Source organism: Ambystoma mexicanum, chromosome 3q (genome assembly GCF_040938575.1).
Source record: "Ambystoma mexicanum isolate Mex_15411 chromosome 3q, UKY_AmexF1_1, whole genome shotgun sequence".
Taxonomy (NCBI): Eukaryota; Metazoa; Chordata; class Amphibia; order Caudata; family Ambystomatidae; genus Ambystoma; species Ambystoma mexicanum.
Genome location: NC_090926.1, coordinates 1041821841 through 1041849712, shown reverse-complemented (window position 1 = coordinate 1041849712; position 27872 = coordinate 1041821841). Strand labels below are relative to the sequence as shown.

The 27872-nt window shown below is 45.8% G+C and overlaps 1 protein-coding gene across 4 annotated transcripts in view; it reads right to left on the bottom strand.

Annotated features, from left to right (window-relative positions):
- The window catches only part of CYTH1 (cytohesin 1), a 914859-nt gene that overhangs the window by 236852 nt on the left and 650135 nt on the right, over window positions 1–27872 (bottom strand). For 3 of the 4 annotated variants that reach the window (XM_069655238.1, XM_069655237.1, XM_069655239.1), the window contains exon 9: window positions 26950–27062. In XM_069655238.1, coding sequence (XP_069511339.1) covers window positions 26950–27062 — 113 coding nt within the window. The remainder of the gene's footprint in view (window positions 1–26949; window positions 27063–27872) is intronic. The other variant, XM_069655235.1, reaches the window with a different exon arrangement.

Genomic DNA, 27872 nt, shown 5'->3' with positions numbered 1-27872 from the left:
GCAGGGAGACTCTGGGTCCTGAGGGCGCCTCCACTGGTGTAGCATCCACAGGCTGAGCCAGGGCCGCGGCGACATCCTCAATCAAGGTCTTAGCAGGGTGAATTAAGGCCATCGCCACCTTCTGGACGCCTGGGGCCTTCACCTTGGGGGGAGGGTCCGAGCCTCGCTCCCCCTCTGCCGGAACCTTTGAGATCGACCGGGGCCTCTCCAGAAGCTTCGCTGGGTTCTCGGACTTCCTCTTACCCGAGCCAGAGCGTTGGCTTGTGGTTGATGGCACCGGGGCGGATGCGCCCTGCCTGGCAGCCAAGGAGCCCGACCGTTCGGCGCTCCCGGTGCCCGCGGACTTGCGGTGCTTAGCCTTTCGGTGGGCCCCCGTCGCCGGGGCGCCCTCACAGGACTTAGAAGACCGCTCAGACTTTTTTTTCTTCTTCTCGCCCTGACGGGCTCTTCCCTTCCAGCCAGTTGGTCCTCTCCGACATGTTCCCACAAAACGCACAGTCCTTCTCCGTGTGCGTCTTGTCCTCATGGAGACAGTAGAGGCATAACGAATGCTCGTCCTCCTTGAAAACATTCTGAAGCTGGCATCCAGGGCATGTCCTGAACAGCTTCCCGGCCGTCGAGCTTCCTTTCTCCTGGGCCATGTCCGGGGTAGGCCTCGGAACTTCTGGAATCCTCCAAAAGCGTAACTCGACAAAATCTTCACCCTGGAGGGGCGTAGAAAACTCCGAAACGGATCCCCGTTGATTGGATGTAGAAACAGTGGAGCTTGAGGCTCTATTTAACCGAAAAAAGAGAAAAATCTCCAGAAAAAGCGCGAAAACGCAGCAAAAGCTACAGCACGAGGACTCCCAACACTTGAACGTGCAGTAAAAATCTGAGGATGGCTGCCGGAGGCGGGGCTTAGGGAGAGGGCAGTCATTGGCTGGGGGCAGTATGACCCAGAGACCAGTGATTGGTTACTACTAAGAAAGACAGATCAGAAACGGCCTGACGACAGGGAATATTCATGAGCATGTGAATCCATGCCAGACACATGCTGGAGAAGCAGAGTTACCCTTAAATTATTCCGGACTCTTCCTTCAAGTGGTAGCTGATAGAGAGGTCCAGGCTTCTTTCTTAGGAGAGAGGAGTTGTAATAAGGTAGTGCTGACACACGCACACAGATCACACAAAAGAATGTCCATACAGTAAAAGCAGTGACGATGGCTCAAACGCAACATGCTCGCCTTCGGAACAGGACAATTCCATGCGTTCGATACATGGCTGAGATGAGTCAGCAATATACAAGCTCTCTTTTCCCATTCGTCAGGTCAATAAATTAAGTACCAGATTGGGAATTAATAGCGACAGGTAATTAAGCACTAAGAAAAGTGAACATCCAGCATGAACTGCTATATATACACCAAACAACACCCAATTATTATTAGACTACCGAATATATGCTCTATTGAAAGCTGTACATAAACAAATAGGCCTACTGTTATGAAGGTTTGTTCTCATTGCTACTTTCACAGTTTCATACTTTGAGACTCCAGCAGATTTGCCGACTGATTTGGTTCTTCTGACCCTTTTGGCATATCTCCCACCTATCACTGCCACTTTTCTTTAGGCAGCACTGACACTATGGCTGTCGGCACAGGGGGGCTCTGTCCCCCATTTCACCTTTTATGTGTAGCACTTCTGATCCTATGGTTTCTAGTGCATGGACACCCTGTACCCCCATTTCCTTTTACCCAAGGAGGAATTTCCAAGCAGGTAACATGTTCCTAACAGGCTATTTTCTTTTAATATTTAACTGGTGCACTAGTGTGGACCTAAGTGTTTTACCATATGGTTGCCTTTTTGATCAGTTGTGACAAACCTGAGAGTATTCTCACTCCTACTCCCCTTGGATCCTCTAAACATGTGACCAGAGAAAGGCCATTGCTTTTGGATCCTGGCCATGAGGGTCGGGAAGCAAGTGGGATCACCTGGGTGGAGGGTCCTTGAGGATTGGGAGTGGGATGACCTTGGGCAAGATATGGAAGAGACAACTAAAAGTGAGGAAGATTACCCCTCTTCACCACTTAGATACTGGGACGAGGAAGCTGCATCCCGAACACTGGAAATGTCAGACATGTCTGCCTAACTATGGTCAGGCAGATCCAATTGACCAGACACACCTGCAGCCTGTTAGGAGGCTGCAAGTACATACAATGAGAGGTGAGAGAAGAGAGAGAGATCCTACAAAAGAACAGCAGAGAGCTATGATATATGGTGCCTATACACAAGTGTTTCAAGGCACGACAAGACAAGAAAGGAGGAACAGAGGGAGGACAGAGACAATGATCTTAATAGAATAAGTGACATTGAGATTGCCCAAGTGCAGGGGTGGGGGCAGTGCTGTACATGGGATCAAAACAATAACAAGAAGTGCGGCAAGCAGGTGGCAGGTGCAAGGGTAAGTGCAGACAGCAGAAGTCCAAAAGTGCAGGTAGGGAGTCTGTAGGGTTACAGATACAGACCCAAGTGCAAGTCTTGCCAGGAGGCAGTGCAGGTGTGCAACTAGGCGGGTAGGGAGCTGGGCCCGAAATCAGAGGGTAGCCAGGCCAGGTGACCAGTGGTAATCAGCAGGGGAGAGGAAGAGAGAAGGCAGAAGCAAAGAGGAAGGTCTTGAGGTGCTTCCAGAACCGGAGATGGTTCTCCTCGAGTTTCAGAGAGGCAGGGAGGCTATTTCAGAGGGCGGCCCCAGCCGAAGAAAGATCTACCACCAACGTGTTGCTTGGAGAAGTGACTGACCCTGAGGGAGTTGGCGGGGGAGGAGCAAAGAGCTACGAAGAGAGAGTTGGAGGTATTGAGGACCCAGGCCCCAGGAGGCCGTGTGGACAACGCAGGGGGTCTTGAACTTAATCCTTTCAGCCACTGGGAGCCAATGCAGAGATTTCAGTGCTGGAGAGATATGATCCCTGGGCTTGAGGCCAAGGACAAGTCTTGCAGTCCTGTTCTGGATGAGTTCCAGAGGGCAGAGAGTAGCAGTAGGCAGATTTAGAAAGAGGCTGTAGCAGTAGTCCAGCCTAGAGAGAACCAGAGCTCTAGAGCAGTGAGATTCTGGGGGAAGGAGAGGAAAGGAAGAATACCTCTGAGGAGGTGCAGTTGGTAGTTTGACTTCTTAGAGATGTCAGAGATGTGAGGAGAAAAGGAGAGTGTGGAGTCGAAGATGACACCGAGGTTCTTAGCCTCACAGGTGGGAGCAGGAAGAGGGCCAAGGAAGGCCGGCCAGAGAGGGACAGGAAAGGAGGGTACAGGTCTGCCGATGAGGAGAATCTCCATCTTACTGGCATTAAGGCAGAGATAGTTGGCGGCACACCACTCCTGGATAGCAGACAGTCAGAGATGAGAGAAGGAGAAGAGGTGGCAGAGGGGAGCCTGAAAACAAGCTGAGTGTCATCTGCATAGCACTGAAAGTTGGAGCAGAGCGCGGCAGTGCAGTGGGCGAGAGTTGCCAGGTATTGGTTGAACATCCCGGGAGAGAAGTTAGACCCTTGGGGAACACCACAGGTAAAGATTGAGATAGAGGAAAGGAACAACCCAAGTTAGACCTGGCAGGGTCCATCAGAGACGAACGAGGTCAGCCAGGCCAGGGCCTGATCAGAGATACCCAGGTCATCATGGAGATGATTGAGCAGGATGGCATGGTTGACCGTGTCAAAGGCAGAAGAGATATCGAGTAAGATGAGGACAGAGGAGATATTAGAATCAAGGTTAGAGAACAGGTCTTCATGGATGTTCAGGAGAGCAGTTTCCGTGCTTCTGGCTGCTCTAGAGGCAGACTGATGGTCACGGAGACATCCAACAGATTCAGTGTGAAGGTTAAGCTGGGAGATGGCCAGCTTTTCCAGGAGTTTGCCCACGAAAGGAGTGATGGAGATAGGGCGATAGTTAGCCAGGCAGGAGGGGTCGGATGAGGGTTTCTTGTGAAGAGGGTGCCCAAGAGAGTGCTTCAGGGGGGGAAGGGAAAGCTCCAGTGGTGAAGGAGTGGTTGCAGAATTCAGCCAGGGCCGGAGCGAGTGTGAGATCCCGTTAAGGTACCCGCAAGAAGAACAGTGAAGAAGCAGGGAGACTGGCGTGGCAGAGGCTAGCAGGATACCCACTCTTCATGGGTGCAGCCATGGTAGGTCTGGACGCCAAACTGGGCAGCCAACACACCGGAACCACACAGGATGCCCGCCCGCGTCCGTGTGAATGCCTAAAAGTGAGAAGGGTGCACATTGGCAGTGTTCTCTGCCTCAGAAGTGGAGAGGAGATAGCAGCAGAAGCCACCTGGTGAAGGAGCAGACCGCTGGTGAGCACCAGAAGGACATGCGGACACCAGGGAGCTCCGAAACGAACCGCAGGCAAGAAGAGCAGATGACTGGTGAGGGCCAGAAGGACACGCAGACACCGGGGAGCTCCAAAACAGACTGCAGGCAAGTACCAGTCCATATACTGAATACCGAACTATATGAAAACTTTCAGTGTTCTTTTCTCTTAAATTGTGTAAAGATTTTATGTGCACAAACTGTCTGAAATATTTCCTTATTTATTTCTTCTTTTTTTTTGTAATGATTTAATTGAAGATGTTTTTTCTTTTTTAAAGTGTGTAAAGACTATAAATGTACAAATTGTTAGATATATTTTCTTATTCATGTGTTATTCTGTCATCATAATTCTTCACCATTGAATTTTTATTTTGTTTAAAAAAAAAGTTAACGTTGCAAGAAACCCAGGTGTACTCCATAACGACCTATACAAACTTTAACATTGCAAGAAACCCAGGAATACTGAATACCGAATTATATGAAACTTTTATAATAAAATAAAACCAAGGCCTATTCAACACTGCATTATAGGAAAACTTTCCATTGCAGTAACTGAGCACATTGAACAGTGAACCTCAAAGCGCTTTAACTTTGAGACAACACGAGAGTGCAGTAAAACGTGAATTCAATTAAGCAACATAGGGCCTCATTACAAGTGTGCAGGTCCGGTAACAACGGTGCCGGTAAGCCTACCGGCACCATTGTTACCAGACCGGCACACTACGAGTCTGCGGACGGGTGCCGTCCTGCCTACCATGGTCAAACCCGGCGGGCGGAACGGCACCCGCCCACAGATTTTCACGGAACTGCCAGCACCGTTATTAACGGTGCCAGTGCTTCAGTGCTCCCCATTCCCATTGAGTCCTATTGGACTCAATGGGAATGGGGAATTACAATATCCAAGCGCCTGACTTCACGGACCGCCGGGGCTGTAATGCCCCGGTGTTGCCGGCAAGTCAGGCGCCGGAAAAATGTGCAAATCCGGCGGCAACCATCCGGGTTTACCGGCGCGTTTACCACCGGACTTGTAATGAGACCCATAGGAACACTTTTGAACTCTGAACTGAAAACCAAATCATAGTAAACATATGTTGCACAACAAGTTACATCTAACCTTACAGTTGACTACATTAAAGGCTAAAGAAAACTTGAACAATGATGGGTGGGCCGTGTGGTCCGACAACTGCACCTACACTAGAGGACCCTGATTGGTGAAAACTAAGGACATCACAAAACAAGTTAAACAAAACCACAGCTACACCTTTAAAAAGACTAAAGCGAATGAAATCTTGGGAAAGAGAATCCCGAGACTTAAGGAACTATACTTGTTGTCTTGCGAAAAGAGGCCTGAGATCCTTTTTGCTTTGGATTGTTTAACCTAAAACTTGTAATAGGGCACTCTAAGGATTGCTTGTGACCTATACTGCCTTGATCTGGAGAAGGTAACCTTTGAGGCTTTTCTTTTATGGTAATTTATTATGCTTGGGGAAGGGGAGCTGAAAGAGAGCTGTGAGCTGGAAGAAGCTCTGAACTTTGAGTTGAACACTGTTGCTTTTGAGTTCGACGTCCCTACACATTGGTTTATTATAGTTGTAAAAGCAGGGATAGATTTTGGACACCGACAGACTTAAGTTGAACTCTTTGACACATACTTTCCATCATTTCGTTCAGGTAGGGAAAACTCACCTTAGCAAAGGGCAAATTACTCTTTCAACCATCCTGAATTTTCTGTTAAATAAATACCTTTTGTTTAAACTGTCTGTTGTCTGTGTCATACTTCAAAATGCCTTAACAAAGAGTAGCCAAAATGGCTACCTTGTTAAGCTTGGCCTTTGTGAACAACTGTCTTCGTTGGCAGTCTTCCATGTAGTAGTAAAAATGGCCAAATATGGTCATGCTCTTTTACTCTCAAGAGCCCAGGAAGAGTCGCCTTTGTGATAGATAGGGGGGTCCCAGGCACCCTAATCCCCATTGTGTGAGAGGTCATGGATGCCTCAAAGCCGGTTACTCAGGAGTGGATAACCTATAAGATTAAATGCTGCCTTTCTCCTGATAGGTGGGCTGCAGTAACCCTACCCCCACCCCTCGCCCCCCAGTACCCCCCTTCCCTCAGCACAGCATTCTGCAGCATTCTGTATATCTGGAGGGGTGCTCAGGCAATTTGAGAGGCAACAACTGCAGCCTGTTGGCTGCAGTTTGGCCAATAAAATACACCAAGCCAGCGTTGGAGTTTAAAGTCGGCTCAAATGAGATGCTGAGTGAGAGTCGTGCACCAGGCGAACAGACTAGCCAAAAGGGAAGCCGCGTGAATGGAGGAGAAGGGGAACCCAAACGTGGTCCAGGACCAAAGGACTACTCAGGCTGCTGCCGAGTCAAACCTCTGGGCATTCCAGGCTCCGGCGAAGCATCTTCGAGAGAGGACGCGCAGCCGGACAGAGTCAGATATCACTGGGGAGCCTGCTGCTTACCCAAATGGTACCAGAGCATCAAGGAGCACAGCTGCTCGGAAAAGGTTGGTACCTACAACAAAGAAGCAAACAGGTACTCAGGTTACCCGAGAGGCGTTGGAAGTCCAGTGAAGCAAGGGAGTGAATAAAGAAGTCAAAATAAGAGGTTCTGTGACCCTGAAGGGACAGTGCGAGTCTGGGACTTGCATCCATTTGAGAAGCCAAGAATAAGAGTCTCTGGGACCCTGAATGAAGAAGAAGCAAACAAAGGAAGCTTGTCTGCAGGGCAGGAGAGTAAACCAAGTAAAAACAATCCTATGTTGCGAGTCTGTGACCCGCACCCATGTGAAAGACCTGAAGTAACAGGGAACAAGAGGGGATGGGACCTTGTAAGAGAAAGAGAGAGAGTCTATGAGAGGACAGCGGCTTGGCATGAGAGTAAACAAAGCTGTTCAGATCCATGCAAGTCTGGGACCCGCACCCACATAGGATGTTGAGAAAAAGTGGGTCAAGGACCCTGAAAGCGAAAAGGACATAATCCTATTCTTGGTAGGGAAGTGTGCCAAATTGGTGAGATAAAAGAACTGTGAATCTGAGAAGAATAGCCTTGTGAATTACCTAGTGGCATTTACGTAAAAGGATAAGGGACTCAAAGGCCCAAAAGGAATGAAAGTCTATGGGAAAGGCGGACAAACGTAGCCTTGGAATCCTATACTTTACTTTGGGAAGAGATCATCCTTGCACAGTTGGTTTAAGTGGTTAGTGTTAGGGACAGAATAGGCTTTTGGAAACACAACAGTGACCGAGCATACCAAAGTGAATGTGTTTATAATAATTAATGTTTAAGTTTATTACTTAACTATGGTTCTACAATGCTCATAGTTTGAGAACTAGATTAATAGCAATTTTTATATATTGTGCAGGATTAGTATTATTAAGAGAGTTCTCTTTGTGTGCTTAACTGAACATTTCCCCACTTTCACTTCCTAAGTTTAATCCTTGCTGTTCACTCACACTACCCATATAGACTTTTGCAAGATATTGCTTCCCAGAACAGGCTGGCCTCACAGAATAGGTCGATAAGGCGCATTCTGAAAATCCATCTTAACAAGTGGTGTTTACTTTTTTCTGTCCGAAGAGCTTGTACTGAAATCCCCCTGCAGCAGCAACTCCTTTTTGATGTTCCGCCCTTAGTAGCCAATAGACTAGTAGAGCAAGGCATCTCCTTGAACACCCATTTTTGTCTTCGATTGAGTTCCCTCACACAGAAACGGTGTTCATTTTTTGGCTACACCATTCTTTTACCTGTTCTCAGGATTAGTAGCCAAATGCCCATATATGATGAATATTTGGTACTAACCCGTTAGAAATATTTTTCTTTTAATAAATCTACCCCTTACTTCCATTTAACCCCCACCACTACTGCTGGACTTTTCTGGATTTTTCATGCACCTTTGGGTATAGGTATGTTTTAACCTCACTCCCCTGCTGGATTGATTTTTGGGGTCACTGGTTCACCTTTTTGGTCTATCAATGTTGGGAGACCTCTCCCTTCGTTCCTGGTCATTGATTTTCTATGGCAGTACCCTCATCTTAAGGTAATCTCAGGACATCTTGCCCCATTATGTGAGGTGCAAAAGTTAGCCAACGTGCTTTACAGTGCAATTAATATTGCTTTTTAAGGCATATTGATGGTTATCTTTATCTGGTAGACAGGCCATTGTCCATGGAGTGCTGTGGGGACACTGTGTCCCATTTACTTGATCAGAGGTAACCTTTTGTTACCTTCCATGCACCTACGAGAAAGGCCGGTGGAAGAGGATACTTTTTTTTTCTTCTTTTTTTTTTTACCAATGCACAATTAAGTGTCATTTTCTTTACTTAGATAATGCATTTAGGTGTAGCATGTACCCCAAATGTCTACTCATGTGTTTTAAGTCCTGTTTAATCCCTGTTCTGGGTTGCATGTGCTTTGTTGGTAACCCCTCTGCCTTTTCAGGTGGGGAAGGGCCATCTCTATCCATGCATTTTCACTGCCTTCCCTCTGGAAACTGAAGAGACCAGTGTGTCAGCTGGCTGGAAATGGTCTACACCACCCAGAAGCAGCTTTGCTCAGCCACATCTAAATCCAATGCAAAATCTTCATGCTCTGTAGGTGCGCTTGAACCCAGCTGTCCTGACCATCACCAAAAGGCGAGCCTGCCAGTAGCCCAAAGTCCAACTGATGAGCTTCAGAGGGCCCACTGACCCTGTCCAGAGTCAATGTAAGAAGTGCATTTGTCCAGTTGTCCACGAGGGTCCCTGCTCCATCGGAACTAATTAAGATTGGTGCCACACCAGTCTCGGGTCTTCTGAGGAACCAGAAGACAACCATTGGTGGACACCCGATGACCAGCACAATGGTAGATGAAGTCTTCCCCAGCAATTCATGATCTACTGTGGGTTTTCCTATCCTTGTGGGGTCCTCGGGACAGAGATCATATATCTCTTGAACCACCACTAACTCCATTAGGTTTGCATTGGGTACAAAGCACTGCTTACCTTAGTATTACTCTGGATTGACACAGCTTGGTGGTCGGCTCCACGCTGTCACTGTCTGGCTCATTGTTATTCATGAAGCTGGATCACTAGCACAGCAACACTGTTGAGGCACACCACTGTTGCTGCTTATCATGTGACTAAGACTGAATGACATTTAAAACAATAACATTGCAAAAACCACACATTTGAACTGAGACAGAGCCAATATGTGCTGGCGCTCAGTAAGAAGTCCTGGGGCTCAGCCCTGACAAACAGTCTCTCAATTAAGTACTGGTACGAGGGCCATGCTTGAATGGCCAGGTGATGAAGTGTCCTGCAGTGACAAACGTCATGCAGGGCCTCTGGAGGAAACAATGCTCCTGCCCTGAGGCAAGCAGCATAGGAACACAAAATGCCCTGCAGAGGTAGGGACCAAACTGGTCTCGCTGGATCAAAATAAGGGAGTGCCACAGTCTGTTCTCTTTAGTCACAGGGGAGATAGAGCTTTGCTGCTCGTTTTTTCAAAAGATCTGGTGGATTCGCTGCTGCAAAGCTTCAGTCACTGTTCTCTGGCTAGTCTTCCTTACTGGCGCTTCATGATTGAATCCCAGCCACTTCATGATTGAATATTTTTGACAAATTAATTGTGCCGAACCTTGTCTTTTATCCCTAAACCAGAGGCTTTAGGGTGATCTCAAACTCCAATCAGACACACATGTACCAATCAAACAAGCAAACCAGTGATTTTCGGTGGGCATACGCATGGATGTCAATTATTGAGTACTTTAAGACATTCACTAAAAGTCCCTTTTAGACCCACTGAAAGTGGATCTCATGCCAACAACCACACACACACCAGGTGCCTAATGAAGTGGCCATTTTCAGGCTCTCATGCGGATCAAGAAAGGCTCCCTTTGCATCATATGCAGCAGTTTTTACTACAATCACAACATAAGTGCTCCCATGGAGGCACAAATGTTATAGAATTGCAAAAATGGGACTAAGGCACATTCATACATTTCTAGTAATATTAATAGTGGAAGGGATCAGAATTTCGGGCATGGTGTTGAGGAAAGCCTACCAATTAATGTTAACCTATACTTTGGGACAAGGCCACTCACTGTGCTTGAATAGAAGCAATGTTCTCCTGATTTCTATGAGATTCAGAACCTAAGGGCTTTGTCTAGGCTGGACTTAGACAGGGTTGAATTTCCAGATAAAGGGGACTCAAATTGCTGTATTAGACACTTAATTCAAATTGGTTTTTGAATGTGTTTTATCAAAGCATGAAGCGCTCAGTCGTATGGGTTTTCTTGTGGTGTCCATAAATGTTGCAGGGGTAATTGAGCAGCGGAAAAATTATACTGGGGGTGGTGATGGTAGTGGTAAGTGTGGTAACCCCCTCCCAAGACTTGGTACAAAAAAGGTTTTCCATTTTCAACCCTGTGGTGTTGGGGGGGCGGGAGGATCCAATTCCGATTACCTGATACAGAGTTGTTTTAAAGAAACTTTTATGAGAATTCGGTTTAATTTGATATTAACTGCTGAAATTGTATTTATCAGAGGCCAATGGGAAAGGGCAATGCGTCGCTCTGTGGAAATCCCTTTGAAACGTTAAAAACATCCGATGATTGCTTTTGAGCTGCAGGAAATAAGAGATGAATTTTTTAGTAAATGTGAAACCCTAAATAGTAAATATTTTTGGTAATATATGCTGAAGGGTAGTCCTAAAACTCTTTTAATCAGTGTGGTACAATTTTTTAAGAAAGCAAAGATTATTGAATAGATTTCTTTTAAGTTACAATTAAGGTTTCTAGAGGGAATAATGGTATTTTATGTGTTTTGATGATTTTCGTACTGCTTGCTAAGGATTTTGTATCGATTTTAAGAATCTATATGGTTTATAATAAACTATGTACAATAAAAACAAAAAAATTGAATTTCAACCCAACCTGGATGAAACTAGCCTAGGAAAAATGGTTGGGACATCGCACAAAAAAGCAGTAAGTTCAAGGAGGTCAACAAAGTGGTGAAAAGTGGAACTTAACATAAGTCCTTTATTAACCGTTGTAGGGAGCACTACTAATACAGAGAGAGTGGCAAAATAAACTTTAAGTTGAAAGATACGGAAAAGAACTCTCAAACACCAGCAGAAGGAAGTCATTCTCCTGGTGAAGAAAATGAATCTCTATGTGATATACTCAAGAGACGCCAGGAGAAGGGAGTCATTCCCCCTGGATTTGTTGTGAACTATATTGGAGCGTGCGGACCAATGCCGGGAGATGGGAGTCATTCTCCTGGTCCCGAAGGTAGAGTAGTATAAAGGCTTTATTGGAACATCAAACCATGCAATGGGAGTCATTACCCAAGGCATAATCTCTTTGTACAAGAGACATTTTGGGAACATCACCCGAACACCGGGAGAAGGGAGTCATTCTCTTGGAGATGGAACTTTGTTGGATTATTCTTTAGTATTAGCGTAAAGGATAGACGTAGGTTGTGACACAGGACTGTGGAGTTTGATTTTGACAGACATTCTGACAAAACCTTTAGTATTAGTTTGAGGCAGGGAAACCTATCTTGGAAGATGGGTCTCTTGAGGGTTTCTTTTTACTATACATAAAAGTTTATAGCAACCACCATGCCACCGTTAGGTCAGCTTCCTTCTTCGATACCCTTAAAGTACGTACAGAGCTAGATGTGCGATGACCAATGGGTTTGTTCTGGCTTTGAGAGTGAGCCTTTTCCTATTTTATTGTTGTAGTTCCTGTGGATGTCAATTTGAAGTGACTTGGTCAAGATGGATTAATCGTAGTGATCCGATACTTAGCACAGATGCTTGGCTTTATGAACCTTTCATGGCAGGTAATTCACTTGTGCCTGTATGTGGTTTAGTATTCATAAGGGGCCAACTGTAGTTTCTTTATGTATGGTGTAGTGGTTTAATTAAGCTCACATAGTTGGTGAAGGAATTATTTAACTTCTGTAGCTGCCTTTTGTATTTCAGAAATGTTGATTTGTAAATGAAAACAGTGCCTGATATTGCATAGGTATTTCCTTTATAGACTATGTAGTTCCTTACACAGCGTAATTGTCGTGTTTGTAATTGTTCTAGCTGTTGACCAAGGTCATGAGGAAGACAACTGCACTGTCTGTGTTCCTGAAAACTAATGTGCTTACCGCTAGAGCAGTGTTTTGATATTTGTTTACTGGTTAACGGCCATTTACAAGAACTGCTATAGCAACAGTAGAATGTTATTGTTGGACACTAGTTGGCCCATAGATAGGCTGTATTTGTGACTGGGTGGGTGTGTGTGTGCCATCAACCTGATTGCGTCCCCATTCCAGACACTTTCTGCATTAGCATATGCACTTTAGAGACTATGGGGATCATTACAAGGTTGGAGGTAGCCATGGCGCCATTAGCGCCATGGCTACCCACTTACCGCACATCGGGTCTGGGTTCCCTGAATGGGGAATTACCGGGCCATTCCAACCTTGGAGGACCCGGTATTTCCCCATTCAGGGAACCCATCCCCATTCCCATTCGAGCCTCCATAGGGCTCAATGGGAATGGGACCATGCTAACAACGGGCCCGTTAACAACGGGCCCGTTGTTAGCATGCTGGTCCTTTAGTGGCTCCCACTAAGGGCACCTGGTAAATACAGCTGCCCTTAGCGAGACCCGCTAAAGAATCTCGTAATGCGGCGGTAAGGGGTTGATGGCTCCGGCACACTTACCCGCACCGTTAACCCCTTACCGCCAACCTCGGAATGAGGCCCTATTACATTTTTGCACTTGCACTGGAGCTTTGTTTGCACTTACAGTGCATCCACACTTTAGTGAAAGAAAATCCTTTTTATATTTGAATCTATCATGCTTTTATTTACATTGCTATTGTGAATTGTGTGTATTAATAAACTGTCCTGTAATTGCGCTTATGCGTAAGAATATGTTGGATTTGTTCAGGGGAGATTTGTCCCCATAATACAATAATAATTTGATTTTTTTACAATACTGTAAAGAAACTTTCCTACTATGCATTACCTGAAATGTTGGATAATTTTGACTTTGAAGACATTGGGCCTCATTCCAAGTCCGGCGGTAACCGAGCCGGAAACACTGGCAGGTTGCTTCCGGACTTGGAATGAATTATGCCTCTGTGATTGCCGTAATCACTGGGGCATTACAACCCCGGTTACCAGGTAATTCCGGAGGCGGAATTCCGTAAATCCTCATGGAGTCCCAGCCGGTGTTTCCATTTCCGTCTACAGGCAGGTGGCGTGTGACCTGGTGGGAGTGACATCTCCCGCCTGCAGTACTCGTAATCTGCCGGTCCGGAAACAACGTTGGCGGTGGATTCACCGCCACTGTTTTTTCTGGACCGGCCGGGTCATAATGAGGCCCATTGTGTTGTTTACATATGGATTTAAGTAGACGTCACTGAAACTGCATCCTTGCTTTTCTACTCAGAAAATGCTAAAATCCTTCAATATCATGGGCCATTTTAGATCCTGAAGATGCCAAAGGCCTACCTTTTCAACCAACATGAGGTTATGCGTGTGTTTTGTGCCTAGAGTATCTAGACAACTTACCTTTGAAGGGCCATGTGTGGTGTGCAGCGACAGTTACAATATTGTTGACATTTGATGTTTCTATGGTTTGGTCTGCTGAGAATTCATACTCTAAATGATTCAAGTAGTTGATCCCCAACCAGATGCCACTTTGGAGGGTGCCCAACGTCTTTGGGCAAATTAAAGTGTTTTAGGCCATAATACTCCACAAGATGAAGGTATAATAATAACCCCAAACTCATGTTGGCTATAGGTCTGTCATTTCAGTCTAACACAGGATAGCATTTTTGGCAAAAGAAACAACCTTCTGCATTGTCTAATCCAGAAAAACAAACGCAAACATAATAGTCACTCATCCAAACCGCTTGTGGATTAATTCAAACCCTGATGACCGGACAACTATCCCATGGAAAAACACAAATGGAAGACTAACACTGGATATGGAGCACTGTGCAATTTCTGAACTGCCGTAGTATGTTTCACTTATAACACATCAATGTTTGACACCCACAGCTTTACAACATACAGAAACATAACTGGCAGTTTAGAACCTACATGCTACAAAAGTACTAATACAATTCCTTAAGATTTCCCTTCTAGCCTATATAGTCATATTCTGCATTATTATTCCAGTTGGTTTATGCTCCAAACCCTGTGCTTTGATACTATAGTACCTAAAAGGTTTCTTTTCCAAGTCCTTGCCAAGGAAGTGCAAACCTCACAGGTGATACAATTGTAGAATTGTCTATGAGAGATTGTTACTGTAACTAGGTTTACTTCCCTCAGTCACCATGCTATGACCTGAAATTACTTAACCCTATGTTTTCTCCTCTGTGTTCCAGTCTTTTGTGCCCTGTTCTGTGCATTATTAGACTCACAAGAGGTTTCCCTACTCTCTATCAATTGCACTTTGCTCACGTATTACTATTGCCATCAGTTGTGATGCCATACTGAAATAACCTCTACATCAAAACGTGTATGTGCATACCTTAAAAGGTAATTGTGACTGTGTAAGCTGTACACTTTTAAAGGTTTGGATGAAAGTGTGAGGGGGTGCGCGTTAATGTGGTGCGTACTGATCTGACACAGATCAATACCTCCATATCCCTCTTGTTTCATCACCAATTAGCACACTATAGAACCAGGCACTTGCTCCAGGAGCTCCTGACATAACCCAAGGTAATCTGGGAGGCTGCTGAAGAACATCTTGGAAGGTCAGCGGTCAATGTCCAGTGTTACTGGCAGGAGGTGCTACATACATACACATACAAGTGGACCACCCACCACACAAACCCAGCACTCCTAAGCACTCCCTTAAACCATGTCCCATTGGCTCCTACCTTTGACCCAGCTACACCTCCATGGGGACTGTGCATTGACTGAAGGAAGCACTGAAACCAGCAATATCAGAACAGAGAGGGAGACAAGGAAAGGGATTTAAAAGCGTCCCAAGGACAGAGCCAGGCAGCGAGGCACCAGAGCGTGGGGGCGGGGGGAAGCAGGGAGCAAAGGAAAGCAGGGTGTACGTACCTCCTGAGGTTTGGGGGGGAGGTAGGGAGGAGCCAAAATCATGGGAACATACAAACAAGGGAGAAAAGAAAATTAAAACAAAAGAATCAGGTAGAATCATTGGAATTCTATCAAAGCAACAGCACTGAACTGACTCCTGGCCTGGATAACAGAACTATCCTACAAGAGCATGATATGGCGCACAACTGACAGCCTAATATTTGGTATAACCTATGAAAGTAGTGTATGCAGCACAACTTGAGTTAAGTGGTGGAAATACTTGAACCGAGCAGAACAGAACAGGCAGCAAGCCTGAGCGTCACAGTGGGGACTTCCTAAAACAAGTAATGAAGCATGCATCAGGACATATAATTAGATTATCTTAACAGAGAAGAACATACATTATTTTATTTTTTTTATTTAAAAAAATCTTTAACAGCCCACTAGCTGTCTTTTTTCTTTATGCAGTTTTTTTTAATAACACCAAAGAAGGGAGGACCTCAGAATCACTGCTGCACACACATTTTGTTCAAAATATTCGAAGTGAAGGGGTAATGCAACACACCACATGGCTGGATAGTAGGAATATCGAGGCAAGTTTAAGGTATGCAACCCACATTATGGTACATAGTTGCAATATCTTGAGAGTGTGAGATATTTAATATCTAAATACATCAGCGAATAAGACCATTTATAGGCACGTGAAAAGGCCACTTACAATGGATGGACAAGTGAGCCTTTAGAAACAGGGTCTGAATAAAGGATTTCCTAATAAACTGGACATTCACCATTGGTTTCCTTGTCTGCAGGACCAGTGAAGGATATTTGGTTCACTTAACCTCTCAATCCATTATACGGGATACATTTCTCACCGTAATCGCATTTCTGATGCTTGTATCTGCTTAGATTCACATGCTATGCATAGGCCGACATCTAGTGGTAACCGCAGAGTATTACATTTTTTGTTTTCGAAACTCCAAAAGGTTATGTCAACAGGGCGTGCCAGTTATACTATCCCTAATGTGACGTCTCCTGTACCCATGGTCCTTTCTGACATGAGGCAGCATGAGGTGTGGCGTGAGTACAGATGTAATAAAGCAGATGAGAGTAGATGAAGCCAGAAAACATCTATAAACTTGCTACTCCACGGTGAATCTAAGCAGATAGAAGCATCAGAACTACGATTACGGTGAGTAATATATCCCTTCTGGGGCTTGTGGGTATGCTTAGATCACATGCTATGCATAGATTAGCGAGCATTGTCTGGAGAAGGTGGTGGGTTGTGAGAAGGTACAGCTACAAATAGATACTTTAGCAGTGCTTGTCCCACCTGTGAATCTGCTTTACAATGTGTGTCAATGCAGTAATGCTCAGTAAAAGTATGCATGGAACTCCAGGTAGCTGCTTTTCCAGTGGGACTTTTGCAATAAAGGCCAAAGTAGCTCCTGCACCCCTGGTAGAGTGAGCGCTTGGTGTGAAATAGAGTTGTGTTTGCTTGTGAGTAGCAGAGCTGTATGCATTTCACTATCCACCTGGAGATGCAGTTTTTTTTAAACGTGATAACCCTCGCTGCCAGGTGCTATGGAGACAAACAGTTGGTCTGTTTTTCTTAGCGGATTTGTCTGGTTTACATAGTAGAGAACCACCATCTTTACATGTAGTGTATTGAGGTTCTTCTCAGCTGAGTTTGAAGGATTTTGACAGAACGCTGGTAGTTCAATGGATTGGTTAACATGGAACTTGGATATGAAAACCTAGGGTGTGTTCTTCGTACCAATTTGTCTTTGTGGATAACAAAGAAAGGGTCTTGCAGTGACAAAGCTTGTAGCTCACCGACTCTTCTTATGTAGGTGATGGCCACCAGAAAAGCTGTTTTGTACGTTAGGTGTTTAAGGCTGTATTTGTGCATAGGCACAAAGGGAGGACCTATGAGCTTTGCTAGTGCCACATTGAGCTCCCACCGTGGAGGCGGATTGGAAAATTGGGGGTAAAGTCTCTTTACTCCCTCCATGAAAGCCTTAACAGAGACTTTCCATCAGCACTACTTGTTTTGTGAAGTGGTGTACACGGATAGAGCTGAATACTAGGCCAGAGTCTAGTAAGTGGAGAATGTAGTGAAGAATGCATTTATTTATTGTATTTATCGTTTGCTTGTTAGGCGTTTATACAATCAGAGATACTGTTTCAAAGCACCCATAGGGAAGGGAGGGAGCAAGGGTGGGAAATGCATTAAAACCGCAATATTTATGAGCAGTGGCGGGGGGGGGGAAAGGTAGAAGGGGCGAACCTACTATGCCTTGTGAGTATTCAGGACGTGCAAGTGCAGCAAAGAAGAGGGAGGAGGGGGTAAGTGATGGGGAGGTGTAAGTGCGAACCTCCAGTGCAGAGGATAGAAAGGAGCTGGGCAGAATTGGTGTGGGAGGTCAGGGCCCTGAGGATGCCTAGGGGCCCAGGACACCGTTCGCAGAGACTGCGGGATTAGCAGAGGAGAGAAGAAGGAAACGAGGAGGAAAAGAGGAGAGTCAAAGGAGCTTCTGAAATTTGAGAAGATCCTGCTCAAGGTGCAGAGGAAGGGGGAGGCTATTACGTAGGAGGGATCCCACTGAGGAAAGTGAACGGCCACCTGCCCTCTGTTTAGCAAACTGCTTTACACAGATTTGGTGCCAGAGGAGCGTAGTTGTCTAGAGGAAGAGTATTTAGTGAGATAAAGTTGAAGATAGTGTGGCCCCCGGGCCCAGACAGCTTTGTGGATGATGCATTGGGATTTTAATTTAATTTGTCCAGCAACCAGGAGCCAGTGAATACTTTTTATTGCAGTAGAGATGCGGTCCCTGGGCTTAAGGCCAAGGGTAAGTCTTTCTGCCATATTCTGGATTAGCTAGAGGGGTCGCAGAGTGGAAGATGGTAGATTCAGGAGGAGGCTATTCAGTAGTCAAGCCTAGAGAGAACCAGGGCTTGGGTCACATTGAGCTTTTAAGGAAAAGTGAGACAGGGTAAAATTCCTTTGGGAAGGAAGAGCTGAAAGTGGGACTTATTGGCAATGTCCTGAGCGTGAGGGAGGAAGGAGTGAGAGGAGTCGAAGATGACTCCAAGGATTCTGGCTTCAGTTGAAGGTGCAGGGGGAGAAACCAAGGAAGAAGGCTAGAGTGAGGGGAAAAAGGAGGGAGCAGGGGTTCCGATGGGAAGGATCTCAGTTTTACAGGCATTGAGGCAGAGATCGGTGGAGGCACTCCAGAACTGGATGGCAGATAGGCAGTCAGGGATGATGGAGGATGCAAGAGGGTCAGCAGGGAGTTTGAAAAAGAGCTGGGTGCTGTCTGCATTACACTGGAAATTGGAGGATAAAGAGGAGATGAGGAGTGTAAGGTAGATGTTAAAAAGCCAGGGGGAGAGTATAGAGCCCTGATGTACACCACAGGTGGAGAGGGAAGTAGGAGAGGAGAAGGTGCCCAGGATGACTTGGGAAGACCGGTTAGTGAGGAAAGCGGTCAGCCAGTCCATTGCCCGTTCCGAGATACCAAGGGTATAGTGGAGCCTATGTATGAGGATAGAATGGTTGACTGTGTCAAAGGAGAAGGACAGCTGGAGAGATGGAGTCCAGAGATGCAAGCAGTTCTTCACGAGTGTTCAGAAGAGCAGTTTCTGTGCCTCTGCATGCTCAGAATCCAGATTGATTGTCGTCGAGACCACCAACAAGTTCAGTGTGTGAGTTGAGTTGGGGCAAAGCCAGCTTCTCAAGCAGCTTCCCCTGGAAGGGGGTGAAGGAAATAGGGCAGTAGCTGGCAGGGCAAGTAGGATCTGAGGATGGTGTTTTCAGGAGTGGGCGCACAAGGGAGTGATCAAGTGGGGGAGGGGAAAGATCTGGTGACAAAAGAGCCATTGCAAAAATCAGCGAGAGCAGGGGAAGAGAGCCGATGTTATCCCCGATGGTCCTGGATGAGCAAGAGGAGACCTGCTTAGAAGAGACCTTCATGGAGCGGATAACTCTGGTAACTTCTTCTGGTGTGACAGGGGAGAAGGAGGAGGGAGGGGGGAATGGAGGTAATGGGTTGTGAGGGAGTGTAGAGAGGGTGGTCAAGATATCATGAGTTTTGGTGGTAAAGTTTGAGGCCAGTGCATTGCAGAGGGCCTGGGAAGGAGAAGGGGAAGAGGAGACTGCGGAAGGGCTGGCTAGTTCCCTGCAGATCTTGATATTTTCAGCAGTTTTATTTGATTCGTCGGTGACCCACGCCTGTATGTGGGCTCTTTTCTTTGCACGGATGGTAAGCCCGTATTGCCTTTGTAGCAGGCATAGGATGTCAAGAGGATGAGCCTGAGGTTAGCCACTTCCGTTCTGCAGTCATGAACGTTCGTTTCAGGGCTGCAAGTTCAGTTTCGTATCAGGTGTTTCGCTTATAGTCAGGTTTCAGACGGATCCTCATGACTGGGGCAAGAATGTTCACTTGCAAACCAGGCTTTCAAAGGCATTATAGGGCTGGGTAGGTAAGATGGAAGCAGGGTTGAGACTTGGAGATGATCCTGAAGCCGTCCGGGAGGAGGGAGTCAAAAGCAATAACTGAGATGGCACTGAACCCAGTCTCAGTAAGAGCGAGAATATCGAGCTCAATGTCTTCAAGAAGGAGACAGATGTCAGAGGAGTGTTTGTTGGCTGAGCGGGCGTTAAGAGTTGCCAGGTGGAGGAGGTCTGTGCCTTTGAAGGTTTTCTGAGGTGGAGTACAGGGGCGTGGCACCCTATTCAGAGGAGGAAGAGAGTAGAAGGAGAGATGCAGACGAAGGAAGGAAGTAATAAGAGAAGGCAGGATCTGGTCAAAGAGAAGGAGGTTGGGTTGTGGTCCCTCAACTAGGATGGTGCCTATGTGATAGAACTTAACGATGCAACGGGAGGATGAGAAACTGGCCAAGAGGACTTCAAATGTGTGATGGAGAACATTTGATAGGCTTTACATTTCACTGGAACCATATTACAAATCTTTTCCATTTGTTAAAGTAACAGTGTCTGGTGTTAGGTTTCCATACACCTTTGAGGTAGTTTTAAATTTGCATACTCTGACTTCAGGAGCCAAGCTGCCAAGTTCATAGATTGAGGATGTGGATGTAACGTTGTCCCCCCGTGTTGGGTGAGAATCTTCTATGGGCATGGATGCTTGACTGGGTTGCACATGGCCAATTTGAGCAGATGCGGAAACCAAGGTTGTCTCGAGTACATTGGAGCCACCAGGATTAAAGTTGCTTGTTCCTGGTACTTTTTGTGCACTATTCTGCTGAGGAGCGGTGTCGGTGGAAAAGCGTAGGCAAATTTCCCTGACCAGCTCATCCATAGGGCGTTCCTCTCGGATCTGAGTTGGGGAAACCTGGATGCAAAGTCTGGGCATTGGCAGTTTGGTTTGTGGCGAACAAGTCTAAAGGAGGATAGCCCCACAGGGAAAATATATGTTCTAAAATTCCTCTGCTGAGTTGCCACTCGTGGTCTTTGGGTAGGGGATCTCTGCTTAGAGAGTCTGCTAGAGAATTGAGTTCCCCTGAAACGTGTTGAGATACTAAGAACATGTTCCGCTTGAATGCTAACTTCCACATTTTTTGGCCTAGCCTGGACAAACTTGGAGTGTGTGCCGCCCTGCTTGTTAATGTAAAACATGGCAGTGGTGCTGTCTGTGAGGACTTGCACTGTTTGACCTGTTAGCTGCACCGGAAAGGCTTGTGGGGCCTTGAGCACTGCTAGCAGATCCAAAAGGGTGATGTGATTTTGGGCTGTGATCTGTGTACACAGGCCATGCACTGTGTGGTGAAGGTAATGGGCTCCCCATCCGGAGAGTGTGGCGTCTGTTGTAACTATCGTTTGCACTGGAGGATTGTGAAAGGGTTTTCCCTTAAACAGATTTTCCTTTGTCAACCAGCGCAATGCTTGAACTAGGGTTAGCAAAACAACCACCAGATCGTCCCACTGACCGCTTGCCTGAGAACACTGTTTCGCTAACCACTCTTAGGGCGCATGCGGAGCCGTGCGTGCTGGACCAGGTAAATGCATGAACCCATGATCCTGAGCAAGCCCATTTCTCTGCATACGGTTATTTGGCGACTTGCTAGATACTGGAGGTATTTGCAGCATTATGTTTTGTACTCTTTTGTTTGAGGGAAAGACTAGCCCCTCTCCCGTCTTTATGAACTATTTGGTTTTGCTTGAAACGAGACTTGATTTTCTCTTGTTGATTGAGAATCCCAATTGGAACAGACAACTGATTGTCCTTTGGGTATTTTGCTTGCAGATTTGTGGGGATTCCCGTTATCAGCCAGTCGTCCAGATAAGGGTACACTGGGATTGATTCTCTGCGTAAGTGCTGCACCCCTACCGCTAATACTTTGGTGAATAACCTTGGAGCGGATGCCGAAGGGTAGCACCTTGAACTGGTAGTGTTGATTTGCTATTTTGAAGCTCAGGAATTTTCGGTGCACTGGGAACATTGAAATATGAAAGAATGCATCTCATGTCCAAGGCTGCCATGTAGTTCCCTTGCTATAGCAGTGGGATTACTTCACGCAGCATAGTCATGTCCGATTTCTGAGGCTTGACATATGGGTTCGCTGGGCGCAGGTCTAGGACTGGGCGCATTGTAAGGTCCTTCTTTGGCAAAAGAAGTACATTGAATAGATCCTTGTTTACCTGGTTTGCCGGGACAATTTCTAGGGCATTCTTTAGTAGCTGTGCTTTGACCTCTTGCAGCAGAATGCGCTGTTACTCCTGCATCGTTTGCCTTTGTATTGCCGGGTGGTTGGACTGCGTCTGTATGAGTTTGATGCAATAACCTCCCGCCACAGTGGAAAGTAAACCCATGTGTGGTTAAGATGAGAACTACGACCTCCTACTTGAGAGGCATGGGAGGACCTGGAGCAGGTGGTCATTGCTTTGGTGGGGTGGCCCCTCTGGAGGAGGAGGATCTGCCTCGACTTCTTGACCTTCAGTGGCCCCTTTGAACATTTTGTTGGGAGGATTGGCCCTACGAGGACCCTTAAGATGAGGTCTGCCCGCCCTGGTTGTAATTGGAGGACCGCTGGGAGTTTTAACCTCTGAAATGGCGTGTATTAAAGGTGCCCCTCTGCACAAAATGTTTGTTTGTGAGCTGTCCCAGGGATTTGAAGGTGTCGTACTCCTCCTTAGCACTGTGAAGTGCACCCTCGACCGCTTTCCGGCATTAGGCTCAATAGGCATATTTGAAAGGGTGGCTTGGGTTTCCAGTTTGAAACCTGATTGACGTAGCCATGCATGGCTTTTCTGGAGGGTACCGCCAGCTACTATCCAGCCTGCATTATCTGCTGCGCCCAGATTATTTTTCAGGATGCATCTTGCCACCCGTTTACCTTCATCTACTGTTTTTAAAAGCTGTGTTTTTGAGGGCTCTGGGGCAGAGGCTATTTATTGTGAGATCTTGTCCCACTTGTGACATTATAACTCACCAGGAGCATAGTGTTGTTGGCTATCCTTAGTTGGTAAGCAGCCGAGGAAGCAACTTTTCTGCCCAGAGTGAATATCTTTTTGCTCTCCTTGTCAGGGGGTGCTTCGGCAGAGGCTAAAGGTGTGGCCACTCCTTTCCTTGTGATGGTGACCACTGGAGAATCAGGCTTTAGCTGGCCCTTGATGTATACAGGTTCTGACGGGGCCGGTCTAAACATCTTCTCAATGCGAGGATTGACTGCCCTTGTCCTCAGGATAGATTGGAGCAGTGGAATGAACTGTGCTGCAGATCTCTTATTCTTGAGAATGTCCTCTACAACGTCCTTGTCGACTTGTCATTTTTTAAGTGTTCTGTAGCTTTTAAAATAAGGTCATTATATTGCAGCTGGTTATCTACAGGACAATCAGCAACAGGTTAGTCAATATGGTCTGCAGATTGAATGATGTATACATCATCATCATAATAATATTGGTCTGTATGCTCTGTGTCCCCTTGGTCTGCTATTGAGCCAGGGTCTTGTGAACCTGTAGAATCAATATAGTACACTTCGTCAGACATGTTTAGATAGGCAGAGGTACTAGACTGTGTCACATCTAGGCAGGGTCTTTTGGCGTCTGGTTGCTTATAAGCTGCTTCGCCTTGAGGGGTCCCTTGGAGATTGGTTAAGTTGATCAGGGTGTTGATCAAAGAATTGACAAAGCTAGACATTCTCCTCATTACCCCATCAAATTGTTCTGGGGTCCATTGACTGGAGCTTGGTAAGACTGTGGGAGCAGGTGTAGGGAAAAGCTCTGGTGCAGGGGGCTGTTTGTGGGGCATTGCCCCCGAGTGGGTGTCACTAGGGGCAGAGTGTTCTTTATCCCTCATAACATTTTTCGGACCTTCCCTTCGACACTGTGTGGGGCTTATTGGTCGACGATGCAGTCGACTGTCGGCCATGGGGGATGTGTTTAGTGTGACGTGCAGTGTGAGTGCATGAGCATGGGTGTCGTCTCCGTAACAAAACTGCCAGCCTGTCTGTTGGAGTCAGGGGCTCACATACAGGAATCCGTCGGGTCCCGATGGCACTCTGCGTCACTTAGGATGCTGATGCTGCTATCGCTGGAGGCTCCTTCAACGTCCATGGCAGCCTCAGCCTGCATGGCATGTTGAGCCCAGCATTTAGCCTTCCTATGAAGGCAGAGATTACACACTCTCTGAATTCTTCCAGGGAAACTTCCTGTTACATGAAGTGCAACATTTAAATGGTGTCATTTCCGTAGTATGTAAAGATGACAGCTTGCCGATGTAAAAGGAAGAATAGGGAAATAGGCGTTTGCTAAATGATATGGATTATAACCTCCCCCCACTCGCCCTACTGTTCCGGGCCGAGGCCCGCTGGGGCCTAGGTCGGCCGCGAACAAAGTTCGTCGAGACAGGTGAGTCGTCGTTGTCGGCGAATCGTCTTGTCCTTGAAAGCAGTCGCCGGAGATCTTGCAGTGTACAACCGTTCAAAGGATAGGAAGAAAGTCTAAATTTAAACTTCGTATAAGCCAAAAGAAGGTACTCTGCAACTTGCGTCTGATGATGATGATGGCAGAAATAAACTATCTGAGGGACTGCGACGTGTGAAAGACCATTAGTACAGTAGATGCCACACTAGGGATAGTATTACTGGCATGCCCTGACGACATACATTTTTTTTTAAAAAAAACTCAAAAATGGAATTCTCTGCGTCTACCAATAGATGTCAGTCTATACATAGCATGGGATCTAAGTCAATCCACAAGCCTCAGAAATATATTATATATATATATATATATATATATATATATATGATGTTCTTACACACACAGATGATCTTTATGACTTGCATCAGCAATCTGGAAATGAGATCGTGACACACTTGATAGCTACTTAGCCTCAAATTGCCTTTCAAACAGTCCTGCTTAGATGACTGCTTAATTTCAATTTTGTAACCAAACAAACTGCTTTTGACTTAGAAGGGTGGGCAGGGCCAATAGGCTATCCCTAGTAAAGAATACAATATTTCTTATACAGATCTACTAAAGAGATTATATTGTGCTGAAAAACCTACAGACCAACCATCTTGCCGCAGACACTCTTAAGCCATGCCTCATACAGCATGCCAAGGAGAGTGGATATGGGCCACACTTGTCGAGCCCCCCCCCCCCAACAACAAAGAACAGAATATTTCCTAGTGCACAATGAAATCAGTACTTGTTTTAAAGAAAACATAACTGAGGGTAAAAAATAAAAGTAAAATCAACACATGTAAAATAGAAAGCTTCTGCACATGCCATGGCAGTCAATATGGGGCGCCACGGAGTGGAGTGGCTTTGTAAATGGAACCAACAGTGCAAATACCTGAAATATACCCTCTTCAAACCAAACAGAAAATGCAAAGAACGGGGGGAGGTGGAGGGAGGATAGGGCCAGGCAGTGCCAAGCACAGCATTAGAGTGGCGGTGCAGTTGCTGGGGGTGCATAGGCTAGAGGCCAAGGAGGTGGGGGAAAGGGTATAGAAAGATGTTCACCAAGTTGAGAGGGATAATAGAGTGTTTAAATGAGCATTTCATCTTCTCTCTGGCTCTCAAGAATCCCAAAGAATAAACTTGCAGACCAGAACCTTCACAGACTTAACACCAAATCACTTAAAAGACGACCAAACAATGCTTCACACGAGCCTTAAAAAGAGCTCGAAGGAAATCTGACAAAGCCTAATAGGTGGTGCCCTTGACACCAACTGGCTGTGGGAATACAACAATCATTGCCTCTGTGGGGTTTCTGAAATAACCATGAGAAAATCTGACAGACACACAGGAGGGCATTGCAACACCACTCATCTCTCATAATGGGAATATCTGTCCCCCGCATTGGCTAATGGGGGTCAGAACTGGGGCACTGTTAGCGCTGCATGGGGATTAGAGCATTTGTCAACTGGGGTTCTAAACCCTCTAATGGGAGAATGGACTTACTGATGCCATTTCAAAAGTAACTGACCGCCCCTCCCGCCGTTAGCACAGAGTAGGGATCATAACAACCTGACTACTACATAAAGAAACCAGACATACTGAAACTATCTCATGGGCAAAGGTACCATACTACACGATACTTGCTCATGAGAACTCAAAATCCAGCGACACCTCAAACAAAACCAGTATTCCTGAGATCCCAGAAAACAAGCTTTATCTGCAGGTAAATACAGTACAAAATAAGTCACATTATTAAATGCTATATACTCTGGTATAACATTAGACTAATAAAGTCTACTTAGTCACACTTATCTGCTAATTGCTACCTTACACATTAGTCTTCCAACATATAATACAGTGGGCTAACAACTAAAATGCACAGCAGTCTGCTCATTGATAAACAATCTTCTGCTCAGTGCGAAATATTGCTAAAACACAATACAGTCTGCTGACTGCTAAAAACGTCTGCTTATTGCTTTGATATATGTCCAAGCAGTTTGTTCGATATTCTTTATTCTTCTAGGGTTGTGGTCGGGGTGTAGCACAGTTGTCATTCTTTTAGCTGGAGCATTAATCTTGACCTCAGCATGACTTTGGAGATGCAGAACTGAGAATTGTAAATTGGCCATGAGTGCTTGTGCTTCAGGAAGGGCCAAACTCTGACGGAGAGGGTGCATGTGCTTGGTTTTTGTGAGGGTATTAAACGCTGACTTGTTGGTGCAGCAAAGACATCATTTGAAGGTTAAAGCATGTGGGGTTGGCAACTGAACTAAGTCATACACACCGTTAATATTCGTGCATACTAGATGTGTATCAGAGTAGATATGAGGGGGAAGTGACTGGAGATCTGCATGAACACTAATCCTGTCATAAGTATGATGGGTCAAGTTCAGTCAGCACTATCATGGGGTATGTAAGAATTATGTTGCAATGATGAAATACTTCAGTAGACATTTGTGGTGGTAAATGTTTTCCCCCCCCCTTTACAGTAAGCGGTGGTGCTACCAAATAAACCCTACACTCCCATGCCAGCTCTTGGCATGTTTGTCTTGCTTTTCTGTCTACATCAGACCCGCTACATATGTTCCAAAGCAACCCATGGACTGTATAATTGCACTCAAATAAATGGGCTCACTCACCAAGCTTCAATAACCAGCCCTCCCGGTCAGGATTGAAGAAGGTGTGGGTCAGGTCGTTGCCATCATCCTCTGGGATTTTGAAGGGCTCATTCTTGATGCTGTCATAGAGGTTCTGGAACAGAAATAATAGTTAGGCAAGGACAATTTTAATTGTTGGTCTATGGAATCACTGCTGCCACAGTGCACAATTTGTTGCCCTGCTCTTCACATTGCTTCCACAGACTCTCATTGACCTCACCACTGTCCTTTACTCTGCCAAATATTCCTACTACATTGATTTCCAATCCGATTGCCGCTTGCACCTTCTCAGCAGTCCATCACCCTCCAAGGCCATGCCTGCGCCCCTTAACTTCATCTCTAGATCACCCATGGTACAAACTTTTTTTGCAGCTTTCCGACCAACTTCAAAGAGGCAGATAGCAGATTTGCGTATAGATTTGGATTCTAATCTGATTTTAATGAGGGAGGTCTTTGTCACTTAACTCACCTCCTCAACTGATAGTTTTGGCATCACTGGTGAGTATATAAAGCTCCCAGTGCAAAGGATCCCTGTCATTAAAATAAACGTATGGCTATGTTAAGGATTTCAATCAGGCGACACAAACCTTGGCATCGGCCTAGTATGCAGTGCACGACTGAAATGCTCATCTCTTTTTATTATATAGATTCAATATTGAGATGTTACACCACTCATATCACATCCACTTTTCAAATAACCCGCGTCGCAATGGACCATGAACCAGGCTGGTTGGTAAAATACAATATTTATTTATTTTAAAATTCAAAAGAAATCATGCACTTTTTAAATATGGGGCAGCAATCACCAATGGGATGGAAATAACAATGGGAATGTGAACAATGCACTGGGTTTAATCTTTTAGAGGAACATGTACACAGCACAGCGGAATAGGGGAACTTTTTG